General features: G+C 40.5%; 1 protein-coding gene across 7 annotated transcripts in view; it reads left to right on the top strand.

The window, feature by feature from the left end:
• The window catches only part of LDAH (lipid droplet associated hydrolase), a 155,957-nt gene extending 133,026 nt beyond the window's left edge, over window positions 1-22,931 (top strand). For all 7 annotated transcript variants that reach the window (XR_001002737.1, XM_011950651.1, XM_011950640.1 and 4 more), the window contains 2 exons: window positions 5,346-5,428; window positions 19,871-22,931. Coding sequence is in view for 6 of the 7 variants with exons in the window: in XM_011950651.1 (XP_011806041.1) it covers window positions 5,346-5,428; window positions 19,871-20,062 (275 nt within the window). In the remaining variant the exon portion in view is untranslated. The remainder of the gene's footprint in view (window positions 1-5,345; window positions 5,429-19,870) is intronic.
• The last annotated feature ends 790 nt before the right edge of the window (window positions 22,932-23,721 follow it).

Here is a 23,721-nt window from a genome sequence, read left to right as displayed (position 1 = left end):
TGGCAATGCGGGCTCTTTTTTGGTTCCATATGAACTTTAAAGTAGTTTTTTCCAATTCTGTGAAGAAAGTTATTGGTAGCTTAATGGGGATGGCATTTAATCTATAAAGTACCTTGGGCAGTGTGGCCATATAATGGCATTTTTATAGAAGGACTAAGTAGGATTGTGTTGTTCTATGGACATTTTGTGTTTCTGTTATAATTAATATAGATACAAAAGAAACAGAAATTAAGATACCTTGATTATGAACATAATTTACAACTGAAATCTCTGTAAAGGAATCTGGAAAGGTAAATCTACTCTTTACAATTACAGAATAATGCTTTATTGATGATCAGAATGTTCTGTGTTGAATTTCAGGTGCTCTGAATTACAATGAGAAAGATCCAACTAAGGCAACATGGACCACATGAGTCATTCTTGCACATAATGAGGCCTGCCGCTTGGGGTTCTTCTGTCATGTACAAGAAGGCACTTGTGCTTTCACTCCTTGGGGCATAGTACTCAGCCTCATGGCAATAAGAGAGAACTCAAACCTGCTCTGTCTGCAGGGAGTGTGGGGAAATAAGTCTTGTCCACCAATCTTGGCTACACTGCAAATAAAGTGTCTTTGAAACACTGTGTCAAGAAATTAGAATCCTAGCTGGGGCTAGCCTGTTCATATTACACTCAGTAATAGCCACATTACACAGGAAAGCTGGTAAGTGTGTGGCTATTTATCAGGGGCTGCTGTAACCGGAAAGAAGCAGGTCATTCTGACTGCATCTAAAAGGAAAAACATTCTTCCACCCATAAGCAAACAGGGTATCTCATGTCCAGGGACAAAGGATCCTGAAAAGTCAAGGCTAAAGGAGGAAGCATGAAGAAATTATTTTCCTGAACTTAATAGCTCTTATATTTGTAGGGGAAATAATGGGATATAGAAGCCCAGTTTATCAAAAATAAAATAGAAAACAAATATCCTAATAGGAAAACATGGCCCTTCCTCTGACAAGTATCTTAATTGAAAACTTTTCAAATTGGCATGACAGCCTTTCTTCATGAGTTCACAGCTAACAAATACAGATGAGGTCATCAGACATAACTTTTAGAGCACATGGCTTTATACAATGCAAGTGTATCAGACATTTCCTCAACATAAGAGAGAGATCAAACCAGAAAAACAGGCTGCGGGAAGGGGAGGTCAGGAAATGAATAATAAAATGACAAGAAAAAGAAAAAAAAACCTTTATTATAAAACAGCCCTGTAATCTCAGAAAGATGATATAACATCTGTAAAACAAAAAACAGAATGCTGTAAAAAAGGAAAGAGAACAAGAAAAATGTTCTTGGAAATTGAAATTTTGACAGCCAAAATAAAAATTCAATAGAGAATTCAACACAGAAGAGAAAATTGAAATCTCTTAGAAAGTAATATTGAAAAAGAGAAGGGCTATAGAAGAAAAATGACTTAGAGGATTAATCTAAGAGATCCAATATCCTACTAGTAGGAGTTCCAGAAAGAGGGGATGGAGAAAACAGGGGAAGACATTATCAAAGAAATAATAAAAGAAAAATTTCCAGAAAGAAAGTTGCTAAGTCCAAACAGTGAGTGGGCCCACTGGATTTCCAGTCTAATTACCGAACAGAAGACTTGTATTAGGGCATATTCCTGTGAAACTTCAGGATTCCAGAGCTAAGAGAGCTGAGTTTGAGGATAAGGAGATGGGATAGGGGCAGGGCAAAGGGCAGTAGTCACATTCCAAGAAACTAAAATTAAAATCATTAATCTTGGATGCTGGAAGATAATAAATTGGAGGGTAAGCCCCTTTCAGCTTAAAATTCTATATACAGCCAAACTATGCTATTCATGTGGGAAAAGAAACAAAAATTAGACATGTAAACATTTATAAAAATTCCTGTGTATCTTTTTATTAGTTACTGGAAAATGTGCTTCAGTAAAGTAAGGGAATAAACCAAGAATGAGAAAGTCATGAACAGAATCCATAAAACAGGGAATTCAGTCCAGAGAAGTGGCAAAGAGAAGTCCAAGGATGACAGCTATGCAGCAGGCCTGGAGAGCGACCCGTCCAAGATTGGATCAAAACAATGGAAGGCTCTGTAGGGGGAGGGACAGAATAAATGAATTATTGGATGTGTTTGCACATTTGGGAATAAAATCTGATGCATTTTTGAAGAAAGTAGAGAATTTTCATTGTCTACCCATGAAAAAAGAAAATCAAAAGCAATAAATAATTCTAGGAGAGACAAAATGATGTATAAAGAAAGAAACTATAACCTATTGAAAGGGAGGCAGGGAAGTGAGAGGAAAGAAAGAACAAGCAGATCACCTGGGATTCCATGAACCAGAGATAATGTGTTATTATTTTATTGTTTACCTTTTCAAATAAATCTGTACCATACACATGTATCTTTACAATAGTGGGATCATACTGTACTATTTCTTGGTTTGCTTTTTGTCAGTTACTATTATTTTTAAATATGTATTTGACATTATATATTCTGTAGGATAATAGGTTATAGAATAATTAATTTAGTGAATAGGCCATAATATATTAATCAAATCTCTGTTTTTTTAATTTACTTGGTCCTTATAAATTCCTCGAAATATAGTAAAACAAAGACAGCTCTGGTTTTGGAACCAGGACTTAGAGTCTTAAAGTCCAGCTTCTTAGTGTATAACTGCGACTAAATATCCTGTCCTGATTTAGGAGATTAGGCCAAGAAAATGCAGAATATTTACTCCTATATGTATTCATGCTAATATCACAGACAGACAAGAATGATTAAAGTGCTACTTTTTAGGATTACATCATGGCTGTATTTAAGGGAGCATCTCCTACCCTATTCTCTATCTAGAGTGCTGCTAACCCAAGTATCTGCATGGTCCATTTTCTCATTTCATTCAAGTTCTTCTCTGTTCACGCACGCCCTTATCAGGAAGGTCTTTTCAGTGAACTTTACATAAAATAGGCCACCTCTGTCACTGCACAGACTTATCTCCTAAGCTGATTTTATTTTTCTTCATAGCACTTTCTCACCATCTATCATCTATTATCCCAAAAGCTGTATCTCAAGAATAGCTTTTCTGTCTTGTTTGTTGCTCCATCTCTGGCACCTAAAATAATGCCTGGCATAAAGTAAGTAGGTGTTCAGTCATCTTTGAATGAACAAACAAATGAATGAGTTAATTAACTGGGACTTAGAAAACAATGGGAACAACCCAAGAAGGCAGGGAAGGGAAATTCTAAGTAGACAGTGGTGCAGGTTAGAGTAGAAGGTCTAAGGGTCCTGGAAAGGAGGTCTCCAGGAAGAATTGACTCAGAAAAATATTGAGTAGAGTTAGGGGGAAAAAAAGGTTAACTGTAACAAAAACAAATATTGGAGGACAGAGACTTGTAAAAATGGAAGTGTCGTTCTAGATACCACTTGGCTCAGCAGTGAACAATATTTAGAAGTCAAAGTGTAAGTATATTATTTAAGTAAGAATAGAATAATTCAAAATAAGATATAAACATGTTGAGAAGATGGCAGGAAGGAATGGTAGGGCTGTAAAATTGAGCTAAATCCTCATCTCTCACAGCAACTCAGCAAGGGTAATGAGTAAGTTATCAAGAATGGCAAGATGATCATAAGTGTTTAGATGTTTGAAGATAACTGGTGGAAGGACAGCTAAAAGAGTTAAGAGAGGCTTCCTCTAGGAAACGGGTCTAGAAATGGGAAATGATGGAAAAGGGAACTATGGTTTTGCACTAGAACCATTTCTGTGATATTTGATATGAAACTATATATGTGTGTGTATTACCTTGATAAAACTTTAAACAAGGAAAGTAGAGGCAAAATGTAAAAATTGATAATCTGGGGATTGGGCATGGTGGCTCACATCTGTAATCCCAGCACTTTGAGAGGCCAAGGCGGGCAGATCATCTGAGGTCAGGAGTTCAAGACCAGCCCGACCAACATGGCGAAACCCTGTCTCTACTAAAAATACAAAATTAGCTGAGCATGGTGGCATATGCCTGTAATCCCAGCTACTCTGGAGGCTGAGGCAGGAGAATTGCTTGAACCCGGGAGGCAGAGGTTGCAGTGAGCCGAGATCGTGCCATTGCACTCCAGCCCGGGCAATAAAGAGTGAAACTCTGTCTCAAAAAATAATAATAATAATCTGGAACTAAAATTACAGATGGTTGAAGCCACAGGGATGGAGGCAGGATGGGAGGAAGGCATGGGGAAAGTGCAGGTATGCTAAGGTCATGCCTTGTTTAGATGAGTAATTCCAGACAGCAAGAGAAAATAAAAGGTAAGTTTGCAGTTCTTAGGTAAGGCTTACCACTAGATAAATAAAAATGAAATTTATACTTTCAGATTGTACAAAAAGAAATTTGTTAAATCCTGGGTGGGGAGGAAAATTCATCATTCACACTAAAGATAAGAGTCAGAAATAACAAGAAAGCACAGGATATATAAAGCAAGATGACTGGAGTCAGACCAAATAGCTTTGATCTCAATATATGTGAATATGTTTAGTCCCTCTATTTAAGAAACAGAGACTTTCAAATTACATTTTTAAAGAAGTTCGCTTACATGATTTCAAGAGACATACTTGAAACAAAATGACAAAAGATTGAAAATGAAGGGAAGGAGAGATGCTGACAAAAAAAGAAAGCAAGATAACAATAATAATCCCAGTCGAAATGGAATTGAAGGTACAAAGCATTGAATGCAAATATTCTTACCAGTACAAAAAAGCCACATACATTCATGTTATCTCTGACTTTCTTCCTCTTTCCTAGGTATTTGACATCTTGAAAGTGAGCATCACTTTGCTTATTTTGCAGCCAGTATAATGGGACTAACCGTTATTGAAAACTCCTAGAGATCTTTAAACGTATTTTTAAAAATAAATAATCCTTTTGTTGCCTTTAAAAAAAAAAAAAAAAGCCAGGATATTTTCATGTTAGTAACTGTTTGCATTTTCTTGGCATACATGGTTTATTGGTAACAATTTGTGCTTCTAAGCCTTAAATCGAAATAGCACATATTGATCTGGTACAATTGCACACATCATCTGCTGTGGTATCTGATACTGGGCTGTGGAACTGTTACACTTTTGCTATGGAGAAGCCAGATGAGGTTGGAAGAAGGTTCTTTTAAATGAAATGCTCTTGTTTCCAGAGACTGTGTGCATGTTGCCTGACTCACATTCCTCTGTTGGCCTCACCTGTATCTCTCATCAGATAGCATGTGACAAAAGAAAGGAGGAACATGTATTTACTAAAATTAACTTGAAATGTGTGTTTGTTCTATATATTCTAAATGTTTGACTTTTTATTTTTTAAATGTAGCTAATGCCGCCTACCTTGGGGGCCAAGAAATGATGGAGGTGGTGAAGAGAGATGACGAAACCATAAAGGAGCATTTAAGTAAGGTAATCACTTTAGTGCTGTAAGGGGATAGATAAGAAGTAGATGGGCAGATATATTTACTGAGGGCAAAGGACTAGAACTAGTTAGAATCTGTAAGACTTTAAGGGTTTGTAGAATGACATAGAGTTCTACTTCCAGTTAAAATTGAAATTATCCTTGAAGGTTGCATGGAGAGTAGTAAAGCTGATTGCATAGTAACTTAAATATTTTTTTATCGCCTGTTTTTGTTGAATTAGTTTTAGAATCAATACTTTTCTGTTTTGTCAATGCATTTTAGCCTCTCTAGGCCTTCTACTGAGAAAACTCCATAATATTTATAGAATAAATGAATTATGTTGGAATATAAATGAAACAGTAGAAAATACGTTATATGTTGTATGACCTCATGACTAGTGAGCCTTTCTTATTCTCTAATGTATTAGAGTAGGAATGTCCTGCTCTGACCCTAAGACCAGTTTTGTGAAATATTCAACATTTGGGAGTTACTCTGCAAATACTAGAATCTTGCACACACACATTTGGAAGCACCAGTCTCTGAAACTATACGACTAGGGTTTAGTATATGTCTAAGGTCACCCTAGAATTTGAATGACTGTGGTACTCCTGTGGCATCATTTGTCTGGCTGTCCATTCTGAGTAGAACAGAGCTGTAGTAATACCATAGCCACTAGCCACATGTGGTTATTTGTGGCTAGCCTTAATTGAGATGTGCCGTAAGTGTAAAACACACATTGGATTTCAAAAGTTTAGTTCCCCCAAAAGCAAAATATTTCATTAATTTTATGTTGATTACCTGTTGAAATGATACTACCTTAGATATAGTGGATTAAGTAAAACATATTATTAAACATAATTTCACCCATTCCTTTATACTTTTTTAAACATTGTAACTAGGAAATTCTAAAATTGCATATGTGCCTTTCTTTATACTTCTGTTGGACAGCACTAACCTTGAACTTTACAATTGGTGCTGAAAACTATGATACCTGCTGAAATGATCCCTGCTGAGTGGCAAACTCTCACAGGACTTGGGAGCAATCTACAAGTGAAATACGAGATAACTCACTGGACTTAGAATGTCTTTTATAAACCTTGATACATTTGACTTAAACTTTTCTACCTTGTTAATTCTTAATTACATAACCTCCCAATACAGTTATCTTAAAACAAGAAATGTGTATGTTCTTAAAATTTTTTTTTAGAATATCTAAAATATTCACCCGTAGAGGACTTTTGAACATGCCAATGTGTTTTTGTCTCATGGCCGTAGTAGTCATCATATTTCTAAAATAGCAATTGGCTAGAGATTGAAATTTGGAAACCAGAAGGAAGCCCTCACTAGCCGAAGAGAGTGTGCTGGGGCTTCAGGGGGGCCCTCTCTCCAGGGCTTTTAGCTACTTCCAGTCATTGAGCGATGTGAAAATACAAGAAAAACAGTATTTTATTTTTCATTTAAACTATAAGTGAATCTGTTTCAAAAATGCATTTAAGTTCTTCCAGGTTGGGAGTTCATAAAAACAGCTCAACTCTCAGTTAATAATAAGACTGGCAGATGCTCACTTCCAAAATTCACACTTGCTGAACGACTAGACCCATCATGTATCAGAGCCTGCCTTACCACCTGTGGAAGCCAGCTGCTATAAAATACTCATCATTTCTGGATTCAGCTTGTGTGTTGTGCTCAGAAAAAGGTCAAAGAAAGGTGCTAACTTATTCCTGTCCTAAGTGAAATCCATATGCAAGTGTAATCATTCCCAGATAGAGGACTGTTCGTGGTAATTATGTCAGGACTGTAAGTTTACTGAAATTTTATGGGGAAATATGGGGGTATAATGGTAGATGGCAGACATTTCAAGGTTAGTATTAACACACAGTCATAGGAATAAACTTTTTCAACTCCAGGCAATAGTTTTGTTTTTGAGAAAGCGTTAAATGTACTTGTAGAATATGGGGAAACAAAGCATTGTTTCATTTAATCATGCAAAACTACCTTGCAGTTAATTCATTATCCTTTCTACCAGCAAAATTCAAGCTCTCCACTAGAATAATACAATTACAGCTCCTAAGTGAAACTAGGTACAGAGAGACAGGAAGTTTATTGCAACTTTTTGTTTCTGTAATAAAAAGAGGAAACATGCTGTAATTTAATATTGGTAGAAGTTGAATCAACATATGTCCCAATCTGCTTGAGAAAATAAGGAAACTGAAAAGCGCACACAGTTCTAGGACGGTAATGGGCATTGCCTCCTGCCTTCCAGACATCCCCAGTAACTAGTCAGACTAAAACCAACGTCCAGGATTAGAAATATTCCTATGTAGGTGTCTTAACCAAGGATATTCGTTCCCATTTCCACCCAAACAAAGGCGTTCAGAAACTGCAGAACTATCCAGGACTGTCCAGTGTGAATAGTCGTCGAGCCACACATTTGTTGAAAAATCATTTCCTATATCTCAGTATTCAACTAAAAATAGTTCTGAAAAATACATCTTTGTGCCATCCAGCCAGAATGTCATAGGAAAGTTAGTCTAAGAATAAGCTTTCTACTGTATCATGCAGACAGTTTTCTACTCCTTTCTCCTCCCCAAGAGAACTATCATACCATAATCTGCAGGCTTTGGTTCTAAATCCAAATTTTCTACCACTGGATTTCCATTTGACACAAGAAGAGAGCTTTTTATATGCTTGAGGAAAATGGGCATGTTTAGCTCTAAAAGATCTGTTGGGCTGATTATCCTCCTTCTGAGGTCCAGTGACTTTATACACAGTATTGGTCATAAAGTAATTTATTTTATTAAAATAATTTTTCTTTCCTGGAGCAAATATAACAGACTCATAGTTGTTTCCAAAGGAGTATACCATGGTTTATGGCATCATAGGTTATTTCTTTTTCCTTTTTTTGTTTTTTTGAGACAAAGTCTCGCACTGTCACCCAGACTAGAGTGCAGTGGCATGATCTCGGCTCACTGCAACCTCCACTTACCAGGTTCAAGCAATTCTCTTGCCTCAGCCTCCCAAGTAGCTGGGATTACAGGTGCCCGCCACCACACCCAGCTAATTTTTTGTATTTTTACTAGAGACAGGGTTTCACCATGTTGGTCAGGCTGGTCTCAAACTCCTGACCTTGTGATTCACCCACCTCAGGCTCCCAAGGTGCTGGGATTATGGACATGAGCCACTGAGCCCAGCCTATAGGTTATTTTGTCATTTAACTAAATTCTGCTTGTCCAGTGTCATCCCCAAGAGGCCTTCCCAGTCCTTGGTTTTGGTTAGATGTCACTCCCTATGTAAAGTTGTATTGCATTTATCACACAGTTTTTAAACAATCAACCTTCACCTTTCCCCACTTTGAGGTAAGGAACTGTGTCTTCTTCATCTTTACATCCCCTAGGGCCTAGCATAATTCATACCTGGTAAACAGTTAATAAATATGTGCTAGAGAGATGGATGGTTGGGGAAGCCATTAATTAGAGTGTGGATTCTAAATCTTTTTTGTGCCATGCATCTCTTTCGCGCTCTCATAAAGTTTTTGGATTCTACTCACAATGATGTTCTTAAGTGCATAAAATATACAAGATTACAAAAGAAAGAAGTTGTTGGATAATGAGATATAATAGCAGTCAGAATTACTTTTTAAAATTTGTAATGATGAGTATAAATAAGTTTTTAGTTACCTTGAGCAAGTTAGTGTGATTTGAAAATACTTATCATTTTTATAGATGACAAAATATAGGCATTACTAATATTATGGCTTGTTGTCTGTATTCATAATTGAAAGAAATACTAAATTTTGGTTAGAGATTAACAAAACTAAACATGTAAATGTTTCCCAAGTTCACATAACCCCTCCTGCAAACCCCTGCACCTGTACACCACAAGCAAAGAAGCCCTGCATTAGAGAAGCTAGAAAGGGTTAGGTAGCATGATGTTGTGGCTTAGGCACTGGCCTGAGAACAAGAAGTCATGATATGCCACACTAAAGAGACTGTTTTGGGGAGCTATAGAAGGATCTAAGCATGGGGGTAACAGGGCGACAGTCAAAACATTTGACAACCATGTGATATAGGCATTGACCAATCAGAATGTATGGCAACTATGAACAGCCAGTTCAGGGGCACCAGTTCATATCAGTTAGCCCTAGTGAGACTAACAAATGAGAGGGATTATTTTGAGGGAAAATGTGTGGTATAATACTGGAAAAGGATGAAATATGAGTTGAGGAGCCTGTTTACAAGGCTTTTATAAGAACTAAGGCATTGAGATTGAGGATGGAAAGATTTAGGAGATAGAATCAAAGGTACTGAGTACTCACAGGATATCAGGGAATGAAGAGGAGGAATCTAAGATTATTTCTCTGTATCGGACTTGGTAATAAGATAGGGAATATGGGAGGAGAAGCAGCAGCAAGTTATGGGAGATGGCTGAACAAGTGGTTCATTTTAGTACTTGTATTTGAGATGCCAGTGGGACATGCAAGTGGATCCGTGTCTGGCAGTCCCTGGATGTATGGGTATAAAGCTTAGAAGGTATTTGGGGCTGACTTTTGATTGGGGAGTGATGAGGCTGTAGTTAAAGCCAAGAACATGGGTAATAGCAGCCTAAAGAAGTATACAGAATAAGGAGAGAGGACTTCTAATGATTGATCGTTGGGGAACCCAGCTTAAGGGTTGGGAGGAAGACAAGGAGCCAGTGAATGCGTAGGATGGGAGGGGAGGTAACAAGGGTGGGAATGAGAACCAGGATGAAATAAACCAAAGGAAGAGAATCAACTGTGCATTTTCGCCACCCCAGTCCCAGCTTGTCTGGAAGCCTCTGGAGTATTCTCTGTTTTATGAGGCACCTGGTGTGTTGGAGGCAAATAAGAGGTCAGCACTCCCTTGTTCTGTCACTGTTCTAAGCCATAAGGGATGCATGTCTCATTCATTGAAAAGTGAACTCATGTTTGCTTTATAAACTTGAAGTTTTCATTTCAAACTCACTTAGGGGGGAAATTCTAAACTGCCATGACCACGTTTGGCCCAGGCTTATGGAAACAGCTGGTGTGTGCTACTGCCAGACTGAATCTGAGCATCACTATCAGTAAGTAGGAATCTGAAATTGTTCCAAAGAGAACACATGGAGTGCAGCTTTCAGATGAAGTTAGGCAGTGGTGGAGGGGCTGCCTGCAAGGTGGTGCTGCCCCTGTCCCCAGAGGGCCAGGCCAGGCCTACAGTGTGGCTTGGGAAAGGGGTAAATGTCCTCAAGAACAGGAACTCCTCTGCTATTGCTGTCTCCCCATTCTTCTTAGACTGCCTTAGCCCAGAGGTGTGTGTTGCCTTTGGGAGCAAACCTTGTGCAGTTGTTTGCAGATTGGGGCATGCAAATCCTTCTGACATGCACACGTGCTGCCGGGTGCAGCATAGGAAGTGCTGCCTGGACCGGCTCACCAGACTGCCTTTCCGCCAAGCCTCGGTGTTCTGAAACGGATTGTGTTAGTTCTGCCTGTTTCATTTGAAGCCTGTGCAGAATGTCCTAATCATCCTGAAAAGAGATAGGTTTGTTTTTATCTCAGTATTTTGACCTTGAAAGCTTTATTTGGGCAATTCTGTTAACACACCCTGGGGTTCTCCAGTGGAGACTGGTGACTGAGGGGAGGCAAACGTGCTGGAGAGCCAGGCTCCCAGAGTCTCAGCCGAGCTTCAAACACCAAATCCACCCTTGCTCATGACCCTGCGTAAGTTACTGGACCTCACTGTGCCTCCTTTGTTCATCAATAAAATGCTTTAATAATAGTATCTAGCCTCATACAGTTATTCCAAAAATATGCTATAATTCATACCTTGTAATTCAGACCTTATAAGAATATCCATGCTAGGCACAGTGGCTCACACCTGTAATCCCAGCACTTTGGGAGGCCGAGGTGGGTGGATCATGAGGTCAGGAGTTCGAGACCAGCCTGGCCAACATGGTAAAACCCCATCTCTACTAAAAATACAAATATTAGCCAAGCATGGTGGCGCATCCTTGTAGTCCAGTCCCAGCTACTCGGGAGGGTGAGGCAGAATTGCTTGAACCTGGGAGGCGGAGGTTGCAGTGAGCCGAGATCATGCCACTGTGTGGGCGACAGAGCGAGACTCCATCTCAAAAAAAAAAAAAGAAAGAGTATCTGGAATGTACTAAGCATTCAATAAATGTTTTTATTACTATTACAAAGTTAGTTATAGCCTAGTTATGCTCCTGAGTACTTTAAAAATATTATTTGCCTAACTGTTCCTCCTCTCACATCTCCTTTTCAGATATTTTCATTGTGTTAAGGAAAGGTGTTAGTGATGCTGAGTATGTGGCCAAGAGACCCCAGAATGCCCAATGCCATTCTAACTAACAGCCACCACTCTGCATAAGATGCCTCAAGGAGCTGTTGTATAGGAACCATAATGAGGGAAAACACAATACTACTTGATTTTTACCAAGACTTGGGCCCATTATTCTAGTCCAGAGAAGTCTGATGAACTGGACTTGGCCTTTCTCTCAGTTAGTTGAGTAAAACCATTCCAGTATATCTGCCCCCTTCTTGGGGCACAGATCCAGGGAAAGACAGAAACACAGGAGGAGACTGGCGCCCAGGGCCTCTTACTTTGCCAGAGGGCCTCGCCAGAGGAAAGCAGAGGCCCTGGATTAGCGTCTCACTGCAGTCTCACATGAGAAAGAGACAAGCCAGTCACTCAATGGCCTCGTGGTTTCTATGTGGGAGGGAGAGGATCCTGGCCCTTTACGTGTTAGCCACACAGAAAGGAGAATGCTGCTCTGCACACCACTGTATACACAGATGGTTGTTCCAGCTATTGGAGAGTGAGCCACACAGTGCCCCATGGGACCTACTCCTCCTCCTTTGGCGCTCCCATTCCTGCCGCTCCCCTCAGAGAGAAGCAGGGTTCGTGGGCCGGAAGCATTTGTGTTTTCACCTCCATCCTCAGCCACTTTTTAAAAATCTTTGGAGATTTCCGTTCTCATTTTCTCACAAATGGTAATTGAGCCAGTTAGGAATAAACGGAAGAGAGGAAACAAGGTAAGTGGAAAAAATGAAGTCCCTAAACCATCTCCCTTTCTTTAGCAGTTCTGCAAGTTCCTAAAAACAGGGGCTCAGAAAGACTGCAGTGAAATGTTGACACTTTGCAACTGCCTGTGTTCCCAACAGGGGTAAGATTTTTAAGTAACTGAAAGGAGATGCTTATATCACAGAACTGGTTTCCTTTAACATTGCAAGATTGGGGCTTACATGTCTTTGACTCTGAAGGGAGGGGAGAGGTAGACACCTGCTGCTGTCATCCAGACTGTCTGGACTCTCCCCAGAAATGGGCATGCATTGGAGGACCTAACAGTTTATATCCTGAGCCCGGGAAAGCTGCAAGGGGATGAAAACAGAAGATAAAGGCGGGTAGGGGGCCCTGGCTGAGAAGTAGGGGGCCTATATGTGTAGGTACTAATTTGATCCCTTGGTATGCAACCAACTGCTTTATATCTGACCTTTTGCTTTTTTCACAAACAATGAAACAAGCAAAAAACCTGTTCTAGTGGGAATTATTTCAAAGAAGGAAAGAAAACCTGGAGAAAGCAGGAATGACATCTTTTTCTTAGATCTCTAGAAGAAAGGCCGAGAAGATAGATCTCTCTGAGCATCTGCGTCACTCCTCTTTGGTCCCTGTCTCTGGTGCTGGCTTCCTGGTTGCCCTGCTGTGCAGTGTAAGCTGCCAGGGAGATACAGCTGTTTATGAAGTGCTAACAGAAAGCCTTGCATTGCTCAGAAAAGTGGTGGGCATTGCCTTCACTGCTGCAGGAACCCACAGGCTCACCCTGTGAGCCCACCAGGAAGAAAAGTAACTCCCAGAATGTCAGTGTCTTCCTTCATTTAGAAGATGCTCAACCAAGGATAGCCAAAGGGCACTATAGCTTAGGCTCTAGGTCTCCTTTATGAGGAAAAGCAGGTTTTATTATAAAAGTAGAAGCAGAGAATCCACTCCAGGAGCTGACTGTTAGTAGTGGCTTGCCAATAAGGATGTGCTTCAGTTTATTTGGTTGGTGACTTACCTTCTACCCCATCTGTCTTTCTCTGCAATCATGTCTGGGGAAGACAACATACACATTTTTTAGAAAATGAGTAAGTATATGGTAAAACAACTTTGCTTTAGATTGTAAAAAATAAAATACTTATATATTTTCTGAGCCTGACTATGTCAAAAACAACTTATCAGAATGGAATATCTTTTGTCAAAGGCTAATTTAAGGTCATGTGGATTCTTTTTCCTTGACCAGGGCACAGCTCCCACGCCACCCCACCCCACTATTGCCCAGTCTGTGTCGAGGAGCTCCCTTTGTCCTCACCTGTAAAGCAGCAGCCTTTAAGAGTTCCCACTGTGTATAAAGCACTTGATATACTTTGTTTTCCAGTCCTCAGAACTAGCCCACTGGTAACTAGTTCTGTCTTACTTTACAGATGAGTAAACAGGCACAGGGAGGCTAAGTAACTGGTCCAGGGTCACAGCACCACTAAATGGCAGAACCAAGATTCCGGTCCAGGTGGATATGGCTCAGGGACCCGTACAGTCTTAACACTGCACTCACTGCACTACGCTCTTCTGGCTGCATAAGGAGCTTGAGTAGTTTCATAAATTACTTTAGAATAATATAAATAAAATTACCACACTGTGATATAAAGACATTATGAGAAGCCCTTTCACTCTCAATGTGACACCCCCAGAAATGCCATTTACCACCCTGCTCAGGCCTGCACTGTATTACAAAACAGGCAGCCCACAAATTGACTACCCGAAGTAGTCTGTGCCAAGGGCTCATCAAACTGAATTTCTCATTGGAAGCATTTCAAGTTGTATTGATGAGATCTCGTTTGTACCAAACTAGACTTTGTGATGAATTATGATTTAAAGAGCTTCTAAAATTCAGTTTATCCATAAGGTTAACAACAACAAATATATATATGTATATATATTTTTTCTATATATAAATATATATGCAAAACAAATATCTATGCAAATATATATATATGCAAAACTTTCATTTAGCACTTTTATTCCTGTAATGCCTGTAGTCCTACTGTCCTATTGAATAGACAGAAATAATTCAGATAGATATTTTTATTTGTGGCTTTTAAAATTTTTATTATTTTAAGATGTTGCTATGTCACTGAAAGTGAGTTTTGTTAGTTATTAGCTAAATCATAAGATGCTTTCTAATATTTCTTTGTTCGTACTGTAAGTCCTCTATTAGTAATGCATAAAAGCTCACAACTCCAAATGTATACTAAAACAAAGCTTTGTTCACGTTCACTCCCTCAGGGCAGAATTTGGGTTTTCATGCTTTGGGGTCCCGTAGGGCTTTGTCCATACCTGTGTCTGCCTGTTGTGTTTGAGAGCCAGTTTATACAGGCCTGTTCTCTCACCTAGTCTGTGAGCTGCTCCAGGGCAGAGACCGTCTTACACACTTCTGAATGTCAGCCACTTAGCCCAGTACCAGATATGGGATGGATTCAGAGTCATTTTTGGTGGAACTCATTTTAATCTATCAGCTTCAGCAATTCACTGTCCAGAAGTACCCGTTTGTAGACCCCACAAAAAGCGGAAGAAAGAGAAAACACAGAGGAGAAAGGACAAATGTGGGGACAAGCTGCAGCAATCTGCAGGGATATTTTAGGAGGGACGTGTCTCCTTAGGCACACACTAAAGAGTTAAAGGGAAGTTCATCTATGAGCAAAGAGACCATAGTAACCATAAATCCACTTTCCTGCAGAAAACACAGGAGGAAAAGCTAAAGCGTGGTTCTGGGGAATCAAAATTTAGAACTGAAAAAGTTACATTTTGTGCTTAATAGAATACAGTGGGTTACTTAACATGACAATTTGGAAACAGAAAAGTTTCTATCACAATGATGTATACTTTTTATCAACTCTCATGAGTACCAAAACAAGTGCTAAGGAGAAATACACTACAGGAAATAATTTATTTTCTTCTAAACCTTTGAATGTAAACATCCTGCTGATTGCCTGTGATTCTTTGTTAACAATTCCAGTACTTTCACAGCGGTTATCACCCCCATGACACACAGTGCGTCAGAAGAGCTACATAGACTGTGAGAAGGCTTTCAATAAAGGTAGCTAGTTGGGAAGGCTGGGTGCTGTGGCTCATGCCTGTAATGGAAGTACTTTGTGAGGCTGAGGTGGGTGGATCACTTGAGCCCAGGAGTTGGAGACCAGCCTGGGAAGCATAGGGAGATCTCATCTTTACAAAAAAAATTTAAAAATTAGCTGAGCATGGTGGCATGCACTTGTGGTTCCAGCTACCCTGGAAGCTGAGGTGTGAGGGTCACTTGAGCTCAGGAGATCAAGGCTCCAGTGAGCTGAGATCATACCACTGCACTCTAGGCTGGGCCCGGAGTAAGACTGCCTCAAAATAAATAAGTAAATAAAAATAAAGATGGCTGGGTTAGCTCCTGTTGACAACTCTCACACTCTGTTAGTTTTCATATCCAGTTTAAGACCTGTCAGTTGTCAGGTTTTGTGTTTTTATAACGTGGGTCTATTTATTGGAATTGTAAATAGTAGCAAAAGGTACAGGTTAGGAATGTTGTCTGTGGATTTGTAGCCCAGCTCTTCAATGCAGAATTGCTTAAAATAAGCTGGTTAATCTTGCTAAGCCTCAGTTTGCTTTTCTGTAAAATATGGATACAATACTTTCCTTAGAGTATTGTTGTGAGGATACAACAAGATAATACATATAAAGTGCTTACTTAGCACAGAGCCTGGCCATTGCTCTCGGCCCATCGGTTCATCATGTTGCATTGCGATTCATTTTTACATACCATTAAATAAGAGTATGCACTGTTAACCACTATGTTTTTGGTGTCCAGTTGTTTCTCTTTCTTACTACTTCACCCCTCCTCCCCCATCCCCCGCCAGTGCCACCACACACTCCATACTTTCTCATTTTCCTGTTCAGGGCTGCAGGTGCAGAGTCCTCTGGTCAGATCTATTGCCTGTGATTGATAATTTATAGGGAAAAGGAAGTATCTCAAGCCAGTGTACGTAAAGGCATTAGATAACCACGTGTTTTACTTGTAAGCCAAGACTTTCCTAGGAAGCCCTTTAGAGAATATAGCCCGAAAAAGAACTAGTAAAAGAAAACAAAATTTTAAAAAATGTGAGCCCACCATCATCAGTTGGGCGTTTAACCAAATGGGGCCCACTTCAAATGGTTAACAATTGTAGAGAATTGAGAAATAAAATCAGATAAACATACGGGAGATCTAGACTCCTCACTGTTCTGCTGTCTTGAACACTGACACCACTCTTTGTTGAGGTTCCCAGCACATGCCTTGGACATGTGCCCCATAATTACTTGGACATATTTGTCTCTTGATACCCCGAGGTAGGTGTCAGGTCCCTTAATCCATGTTGATCACCCCTGCTCAAATCACTGCTTTAACTGCATGCACGGGGATGGTGTTTGCTCAGTGCTGAGGGCTCATCAAGCTGGACTTCTCATTGGAAGCATTTCAAGTTGTAATTGCATCACAGAAAAGTAAATGGTACGTTCTTCATGGAAACAGTCTGAAATGTCAGGCAGAAAGCAACAGTGGTGCGTACAGTGACGCTCTTCTTGTCGAGGAGACTGTATTAGATGAGGTCTTTTCTCTCTGGCTTTCCTTTAAGCTGACGGCCATTATCATAGGACTTCACACTGTAGCTTGTACTGGAGTGAGGGTCCTAGAGTAGCTGTCTCAAGGTCCAGAGATTTTGAGGCGAGAGCATGCCCTGGAGCAGAGGAACAGACCTGATGGGCATGAACCCAAGTCTGACTTTCCATATTTCTTAGCAGTGTTCCCTGTTCTGAGGAAGTGCTGAGTAACTGCATAGCGACTGTTCCTTATCCTATTTCCTGAATACAATAGAAAAGATTGCTGGTGGTAAGTGTAGGGAGTAGCTTAGAGAGAGCCTAAAGTTATCAGCACTATTGGTAGATAATTAATACCTGCAAATAGTTTGTACTCTTGACAGTATTTCAAGGCAAAGCTATAGTAGGGTAGTTGCTGAGAGATCCTGGGAAACTTGTTTTTCTAGTACTGGACAGAATAGTCTCCCACTGTTTGTGAGGTTGCAGCATTTTAGAGCTGTAGAAAGAGCTGAGACCAGGAGGAAGAACCAGGCAACTGCTAGGCTCTCACATTCTCCAGGAAACAAAAGAAGTTCGTACTCTGCTAAGAACGATAGCAAAATGAATTTTGGCTTTAGGGGCTTTGGAATGCCCGGAAATGGTTGGAGTAAGGGAAAGTAGGAGAATGTGAAGAATGAACTAAGTGATAAATCTCTAAGTTGCAGGCTCTCTGCAGCGTGCAAAACTGGAACCCCAGGTAACAACCAAGAAAACCTCCATGAAGCTGGAATACTGTGCAGTCATAAAAAAGGATGAGTTCATGGCCTTTGCAGGGACATAGATGAAGCTGGAAAGCATCATTTTCAGCAAACTAACACAGGAACAGAAAACCAAACATGGCATGTTCTCACTCATAAGTGGGAGCTGAACAACGAGAACACATGGACACAGGGAGGGGAACATCACATACCAGGGCCTGTCGGGGGGTAGGGGGCTAGGGGAGGGATACCATTAGGAGAAATACCTAATGTAGATGACAGGTTGATGGGTACAGCAAACCACATGGCACGTGTATACCTATGCAACAAACCTGCACGCTTTGCACATGTATCCCAGAATTTGAAATATAATTTAAAAAAAAAAAAAAACCTCCATGAAGCAATTCACAGTAAGTCTGCTACTTGAGGTTTACTTGTTCATAATTTACTCTCTGGAGTAAATTTTTTCCTCTATAAAGTGTTTTTAACTAACTTTCTCTTTAAATATTGGTTAAGGCATCATGTTACTGTAATAAAGACCATTATTTTTGCAAGATCAGTCTCATCTGTCCCATATTCGGGTCATGGATTTAATAATGATACACTAAAACTATCCAGTAAGCAATAACGCCTGTTTCCCCGCACCCTCCTCCCCCACCACTTGATCCCCTCCAATCCCTCTTCCTGTTGTGGCCAGAGTGGTTTTCCTGACACAGGGACCTGAGCATGTCACCTCATTGTGCAGTCTTTTTTTGCTTGTGGACTTCAGGATAAAGTGCAACCTCCTTGGCATGCGTAGAAGATGCTGTCCATGACCTCATCCCTCTCCGCCTCTCCAGTCTTATCTCCCACCACCCTATATTCCAGCCATGTGGAATTCCAGTTCCCCACACATGCCATGCTCTTTCAAGCTTTGGTTTGCTTGATCTTCTCCCCACAGTGTGCTTCCCCAGCTTGAAGACTCAACTCTGGCATCAACTCTGGGGAATCTTTCCTGCCCGCTACTTCTGACCAGCTGCGCCTCACCTGAGCTCTCAAATTGTTTTGTGTACATGAGGTCCCCTTCTCCCCTCCCCCAAGACTGTCTTATCTCTATTTTCCAGGTTCCTAATACAAAGTAGGTGTTCCATGTGTATTTGCTGATCCAAGGAATGAGTAAGCAATTCAGTGAGTGAGGGAGCACATTTGGTATATTAGGGAAGCTGCAAGTGACTACAGCTGGCCAACTAGGAGCTGGAGCTGGGCACAACTCTTTCTTTCAGTGATAACAGAGGTCAAAGGATCTTTAAGATTTAGTTCTTGGTTTTTGTAGAAATTGCCACTATCTATCCTTCTGAATATAAGATGTTGCTTTTTTGCCTTTATTTTTAGAACTAACAGAACTAGAACATAGCAGTTTTTCAGTGAAACACAGCAGCCTAGAGCAATGTATACACACATACCACATGCAGGTTTAGGTAGATATCCATTCAGGGTCTTAGTAATGCCACAGAGGAGGCTCTGTCTCCATTCAGCTGCTTGCTGTCAACTAAAGTATGATTATTGCACTTCCCCACTGAATCAACATACAGGCTGCATAGAACCTCTTCTTAGGATTCTGATCACATTTCATCAGCTACATTGGAAAGCCTGAGTCTATCTGATCCATGTTTGTATTCATTCAACAAATATATCCCATAGGACTACACTAGTCATTCGGTGACTGTGTCTCAATAACTCTCTTCGTCATCCTCACCGGCCTTCATTCCAGTGTCCATCCCAACCTCAGTACACAAAACTTCCCTGGTAAGTCCTTTCAGTGAATTATGAGGGATCTATCACACAAGAGTGTCCCAGCATGGTATCTTCCCACCAAATTCTTCTAAGTGCACTCCTGTACATTGTGAAGCCTTGCTACCTTGAGAGAGCCACACTCTGGAGACAGCTTAGGGACTAGCTCCCAGGGCCAGGCATAGGTGCTGTCCTCAGAGCACTGCCGGCTGCTGGTGTCATATCTGTGTCGGGAAGGGAATGTGTTTTCTAATAAAATGTTTTTGTCTTGTCTTTCAGCTTACATTTTATTATGGTACTATAGATCCTTGGTGTCCAAAAGAATACTATGAAGACATTAAGAAGGATTTTCCAGAAGGAGACATTCAACTTGCTGAGAAAAACATACCTCATGCTTTCATCATCCGTTTTAACCAGGAAGTGGCAAGCATGATTGCTGACTCCCTAAAGGATGACCTGTCCAAAATGTAAATTGGCCTGAGGAACAAGCCCCCACTGCCAGTACATGGAGGCAGTCGGTGTACTAGACTTAGAAGGTAAATGTTTAATTTTGAAGACTGATACTAGAAATGAAGAAAGTGAGGACCCTTGTCTTACAAACCATCTCTCAGCTCGCCATGTTACAGGCTGAAGTAAACACAGTTGATGAATCATTCCATAGGTTTAACCATACATTTTCCAAGACTCAGGGAACACAGTGATCTACACAGAGTCTCGTGTTTGCACGAGATGCCCAGTGGCACCATATGGTTTATTTTGGTAGGCGAGATCTTTGCAGATGAAAAAAAAACCTACATGTACTTGATTGTAATTGAATTACATTGTAGAATAGGCTCTTCTGGAGGAAATTATGAAATACCTACTAGAAAATGTAAAAGAAACCAGTGAATGTTAAGAGTATAGTTAGACATGTGAAGTGTATGTGATTATGACAAGGATACACTCACGTTCCAGGAGCAGGAAGTGAACCTGGGTCTCCTTTAAGACAGAAGATGAAGATGAGCCCAGACTAACTTAGCATAGATCTTGGCTGAGATAATCAGTGTGACGTCTAATGTACCTGCACTAGACAGAGAATAAAGTTCACCAGACATTACTATGGTCAGCTAACCAGATAAAGAGTTGTTGAAGGACCCCAACTGTGCCTCCTGCCACAAGACAACCAGCAAGTTCTATGGTGAGCCTTAGCCTGCCAGGTTATAAGCTCCCTGCAGGCTCCTCTCCAGAGCCAGGATGGTGAGGCACTGGGCTGTCCCGAAGCAGGTCTGGATGTGCCAACATGCAGTTGCTCCTTCTGTAATTCTTGTACTAAAACTCTATTAAAAACCATCAATGAGCCAAATAGTGTGCTAGCCATCAAGGATAGAGTTCTTAGCTACTTAATGATTCTTTTCTTCTGGAAATCTTCTAGTGAATAATTTTTAAAAGCATCTTTTAAACTGCTGAGTAAAGCATTACCATACATTAATTCTCCATTTCTGCATTAACTTCACTTGTTGGAAAGAAATTTTGTTAATGAACCAAACGCAGCCATTAAGTTATGTGAATTCACCTTCTCTAGACACATTGAGGTCTGGCAGAGAAGACACATGTTCCCTGGCCTAGAGTGGGCTGACAATATTGCTGCCTCCCCTAAATTGACTCAATCTGGAGAAACACATACTGCAGTGACAGTTGATGATGTATCAGAAATATTCCTTTTTCTCCTAGAGGAAATCCCTCATGGCATTATCATTCCCTAAGGACAATGAGATGCCCCTTCCCCTCAAAACCTAAAGCCCCCTAATGAAAGATTCAGCTCTGATTTGCTGCCAACTTACTGCTAAGTGCTGAATGAGTTACTGTGCTTTCGCATAGCTTCTACATCACAGCAAGTAACTTCTCAGAGGGTAAAAGCCAAGCTGTAGACAAGGAGTGCTATTAGCCCAAGGGGAAGAGCTAATAGATACAAAGGCCATAAGCACAGGGCTGTACACAAAGCCTTTATTGGCATCTGCATGAGAGGCCTAGAAATTGGATATTAGAAACTAGGAATCATGGCTCTGAGTGCCTTGCATACAGGCGATACTCACTAATACTAACTCAAGGCACATAAACAATACTGGGTAAATCATACCTACCAGAATAAAGAGTAACATTCAGAGCTTTTCTTTTAGCTGTTATTTTAAACATTACTCCATATTTCAAAAGTCTGCATGTATGAAATTGTGTCTTATTTCCAGTTTTTAGAGCCTAAGAAAGATACTGGTTCTTAATTTGTATTTATCATCTGAACACCAAATTAATTTTTGAAATAAATGTTTTACCAGCGTTTCTGATCTCATCTGGCCTGATCTCTGGGTTGGGGAAGAGAGGGTACAATTTGAGCAGTTCTCCTAAGTTAGACTCAACTCAAAGTCTCTCTTTTAAAATGAAAAGCCACCTTTCTCATTGCTTTTTTCATAGGTGGAAGAATCAGATTTCAAGAGACTGAAGTTCATTCTATTTCATTAGGGATTAGACTAACATGGACAAACAGTAGATAAAATCCATTTTCCAGAAGCAGCTCTGGCTGTATGTCCCAGTCAACCACACGGATGGTCTTTGTGAAAGTTTTAACTTTCTGCAGAGTTACCTAGTGCTCAGCGATTGAGCCTTGACCATGCCCATGTTTGTTCCTAGTCTGTTCTGAGCCATCAGAATCTCCACAAGCCCTCTGTGGCTTGTGTGGCCTGATGTCCACGGCCACAAAGGGCCTCTCTCCATATGCTTCTCCACTCAACCTTTGGAGAGACAGGGACCACCAAAGGCTTGATTTTTCTTCATCCTACATTATATTTAAAACAAAACCAGGCTGGGTGCCGTAGCTCACACCTGTGATCCCAGCACTTTGGAAGGACAAGCTGGGAAGATCGCTTGAGGCTAGGAGTTTGAGACCAGCCTGTGTAAGAAATAAGACCTCTGTGTCTAAAACAATTTTTTAAAAAGAGCAAAAAAAAAACCAATTTCAGATTAAAGGAGACTAAAGAGACGTGACAATTGGACACAACATCTGATTCTGAATTGGATGTTTTTGTTATAAAAGACATTGTTGGGACAATTTGCACAACTTGAATGAGGTCTGAAGATTAGCTGGGAATAAGATGCCACTGTTAATTTTCTGATTTCAGTGGTTTTACTGGGGAGAAGTAAGAGAGTGTCCTTGTTTGTACTGGAGACACGCTAGTATCTGGGGGTGAGGGGCATCATGTCTGTTTACTGTTAGATGGTTGAGGGGAAAATAATGTTCTTTGTGCTTGCACATTTTTTGGAAGTTTGAGATGTTTTAGAATTTGTAAAAATAATTATTTTTAAAATCCCACCATGGTATCTCCTGCATCGGTGTCTCATTGCTTCTTTTCCAGAAAGGCTATTTCCTCTTGTATGCAGTAAATGAAGACCTGGGTTCAAATCCCAGATCTGTCATTTGTTAGGTTTGTGACATAAGACTTCACTTCCCTCCTCCTCATTTATTTTTAAGAGAGATAAAATGAGGTCATGCATATAGCATTTAGTATGTTGCCTGGCATATGGTAGATGCTCTACAAAATGGAACCTAAAGGAGGAGAGCAAATGTGTTTTTCCCTTTTTCCTTTCGTTTCTCTTCTCTTTAGTATAGCAGAGGACCCTGTGGTATCTCGGTCCCTGCACTGTTTCACCAGGCTTGTAACTTGATTCCAGCAGTCAGCATTTTGGCTCTTACGCAGGGATAACTCTTGCTCACCTGGCTCAGCTTTCTGGCCTCAGCCCATGTAGGCCTCCCTGCACACAGCCCGGGATGTTCTAACAGTTGATTTAGAAAAGATGTGGGAAGCAAAGCATTTCTTAGATGGCATGAGACATCTCTGTCCCTGGCCTTCTCTTGCAGAAGAGAAGAGGCAAGGATATATTTGGGCTGCTCCTTCCCTTGGGGGTGGGCCTTAAGGAGAGGTTGGAGACTGGGACTGAGTGTGCTCTGTGAACAAATACATCTGTAGGACCTTGAATGAAACTCTTCTGCAAGAATGCTGAGGACAGCAAAGCTCATATGAGTGTTCTTCTAATCACTTTTTAAGAGGATTGAAATTCCTGCCTGTGCCCCATACAGACATGGGTAAGTGATCACATTGGCC

The sequence above is a fragment of the Colobus angolensis genome, unplaced genomic scaffold, assembly GCF_000951035.1.
Source record: "Colobus angolensis palliatus isolate OR3802 unplaced genomic scaffold, Cang.pa_1.0 Scaffold109, whole genome shotgun sequence".
Taxonomy (NCBI): domain Eukaryota; kingdom Metazoa; phylum Chordata; class Mammalia; order Primates; family Cercopithecidae; genus Colobus; species Colobus angolensis.
Note: the sequence above shows the minus strand (reverse complement) of the source record. Positions and strands in the feature narration are given on the sequence as shown.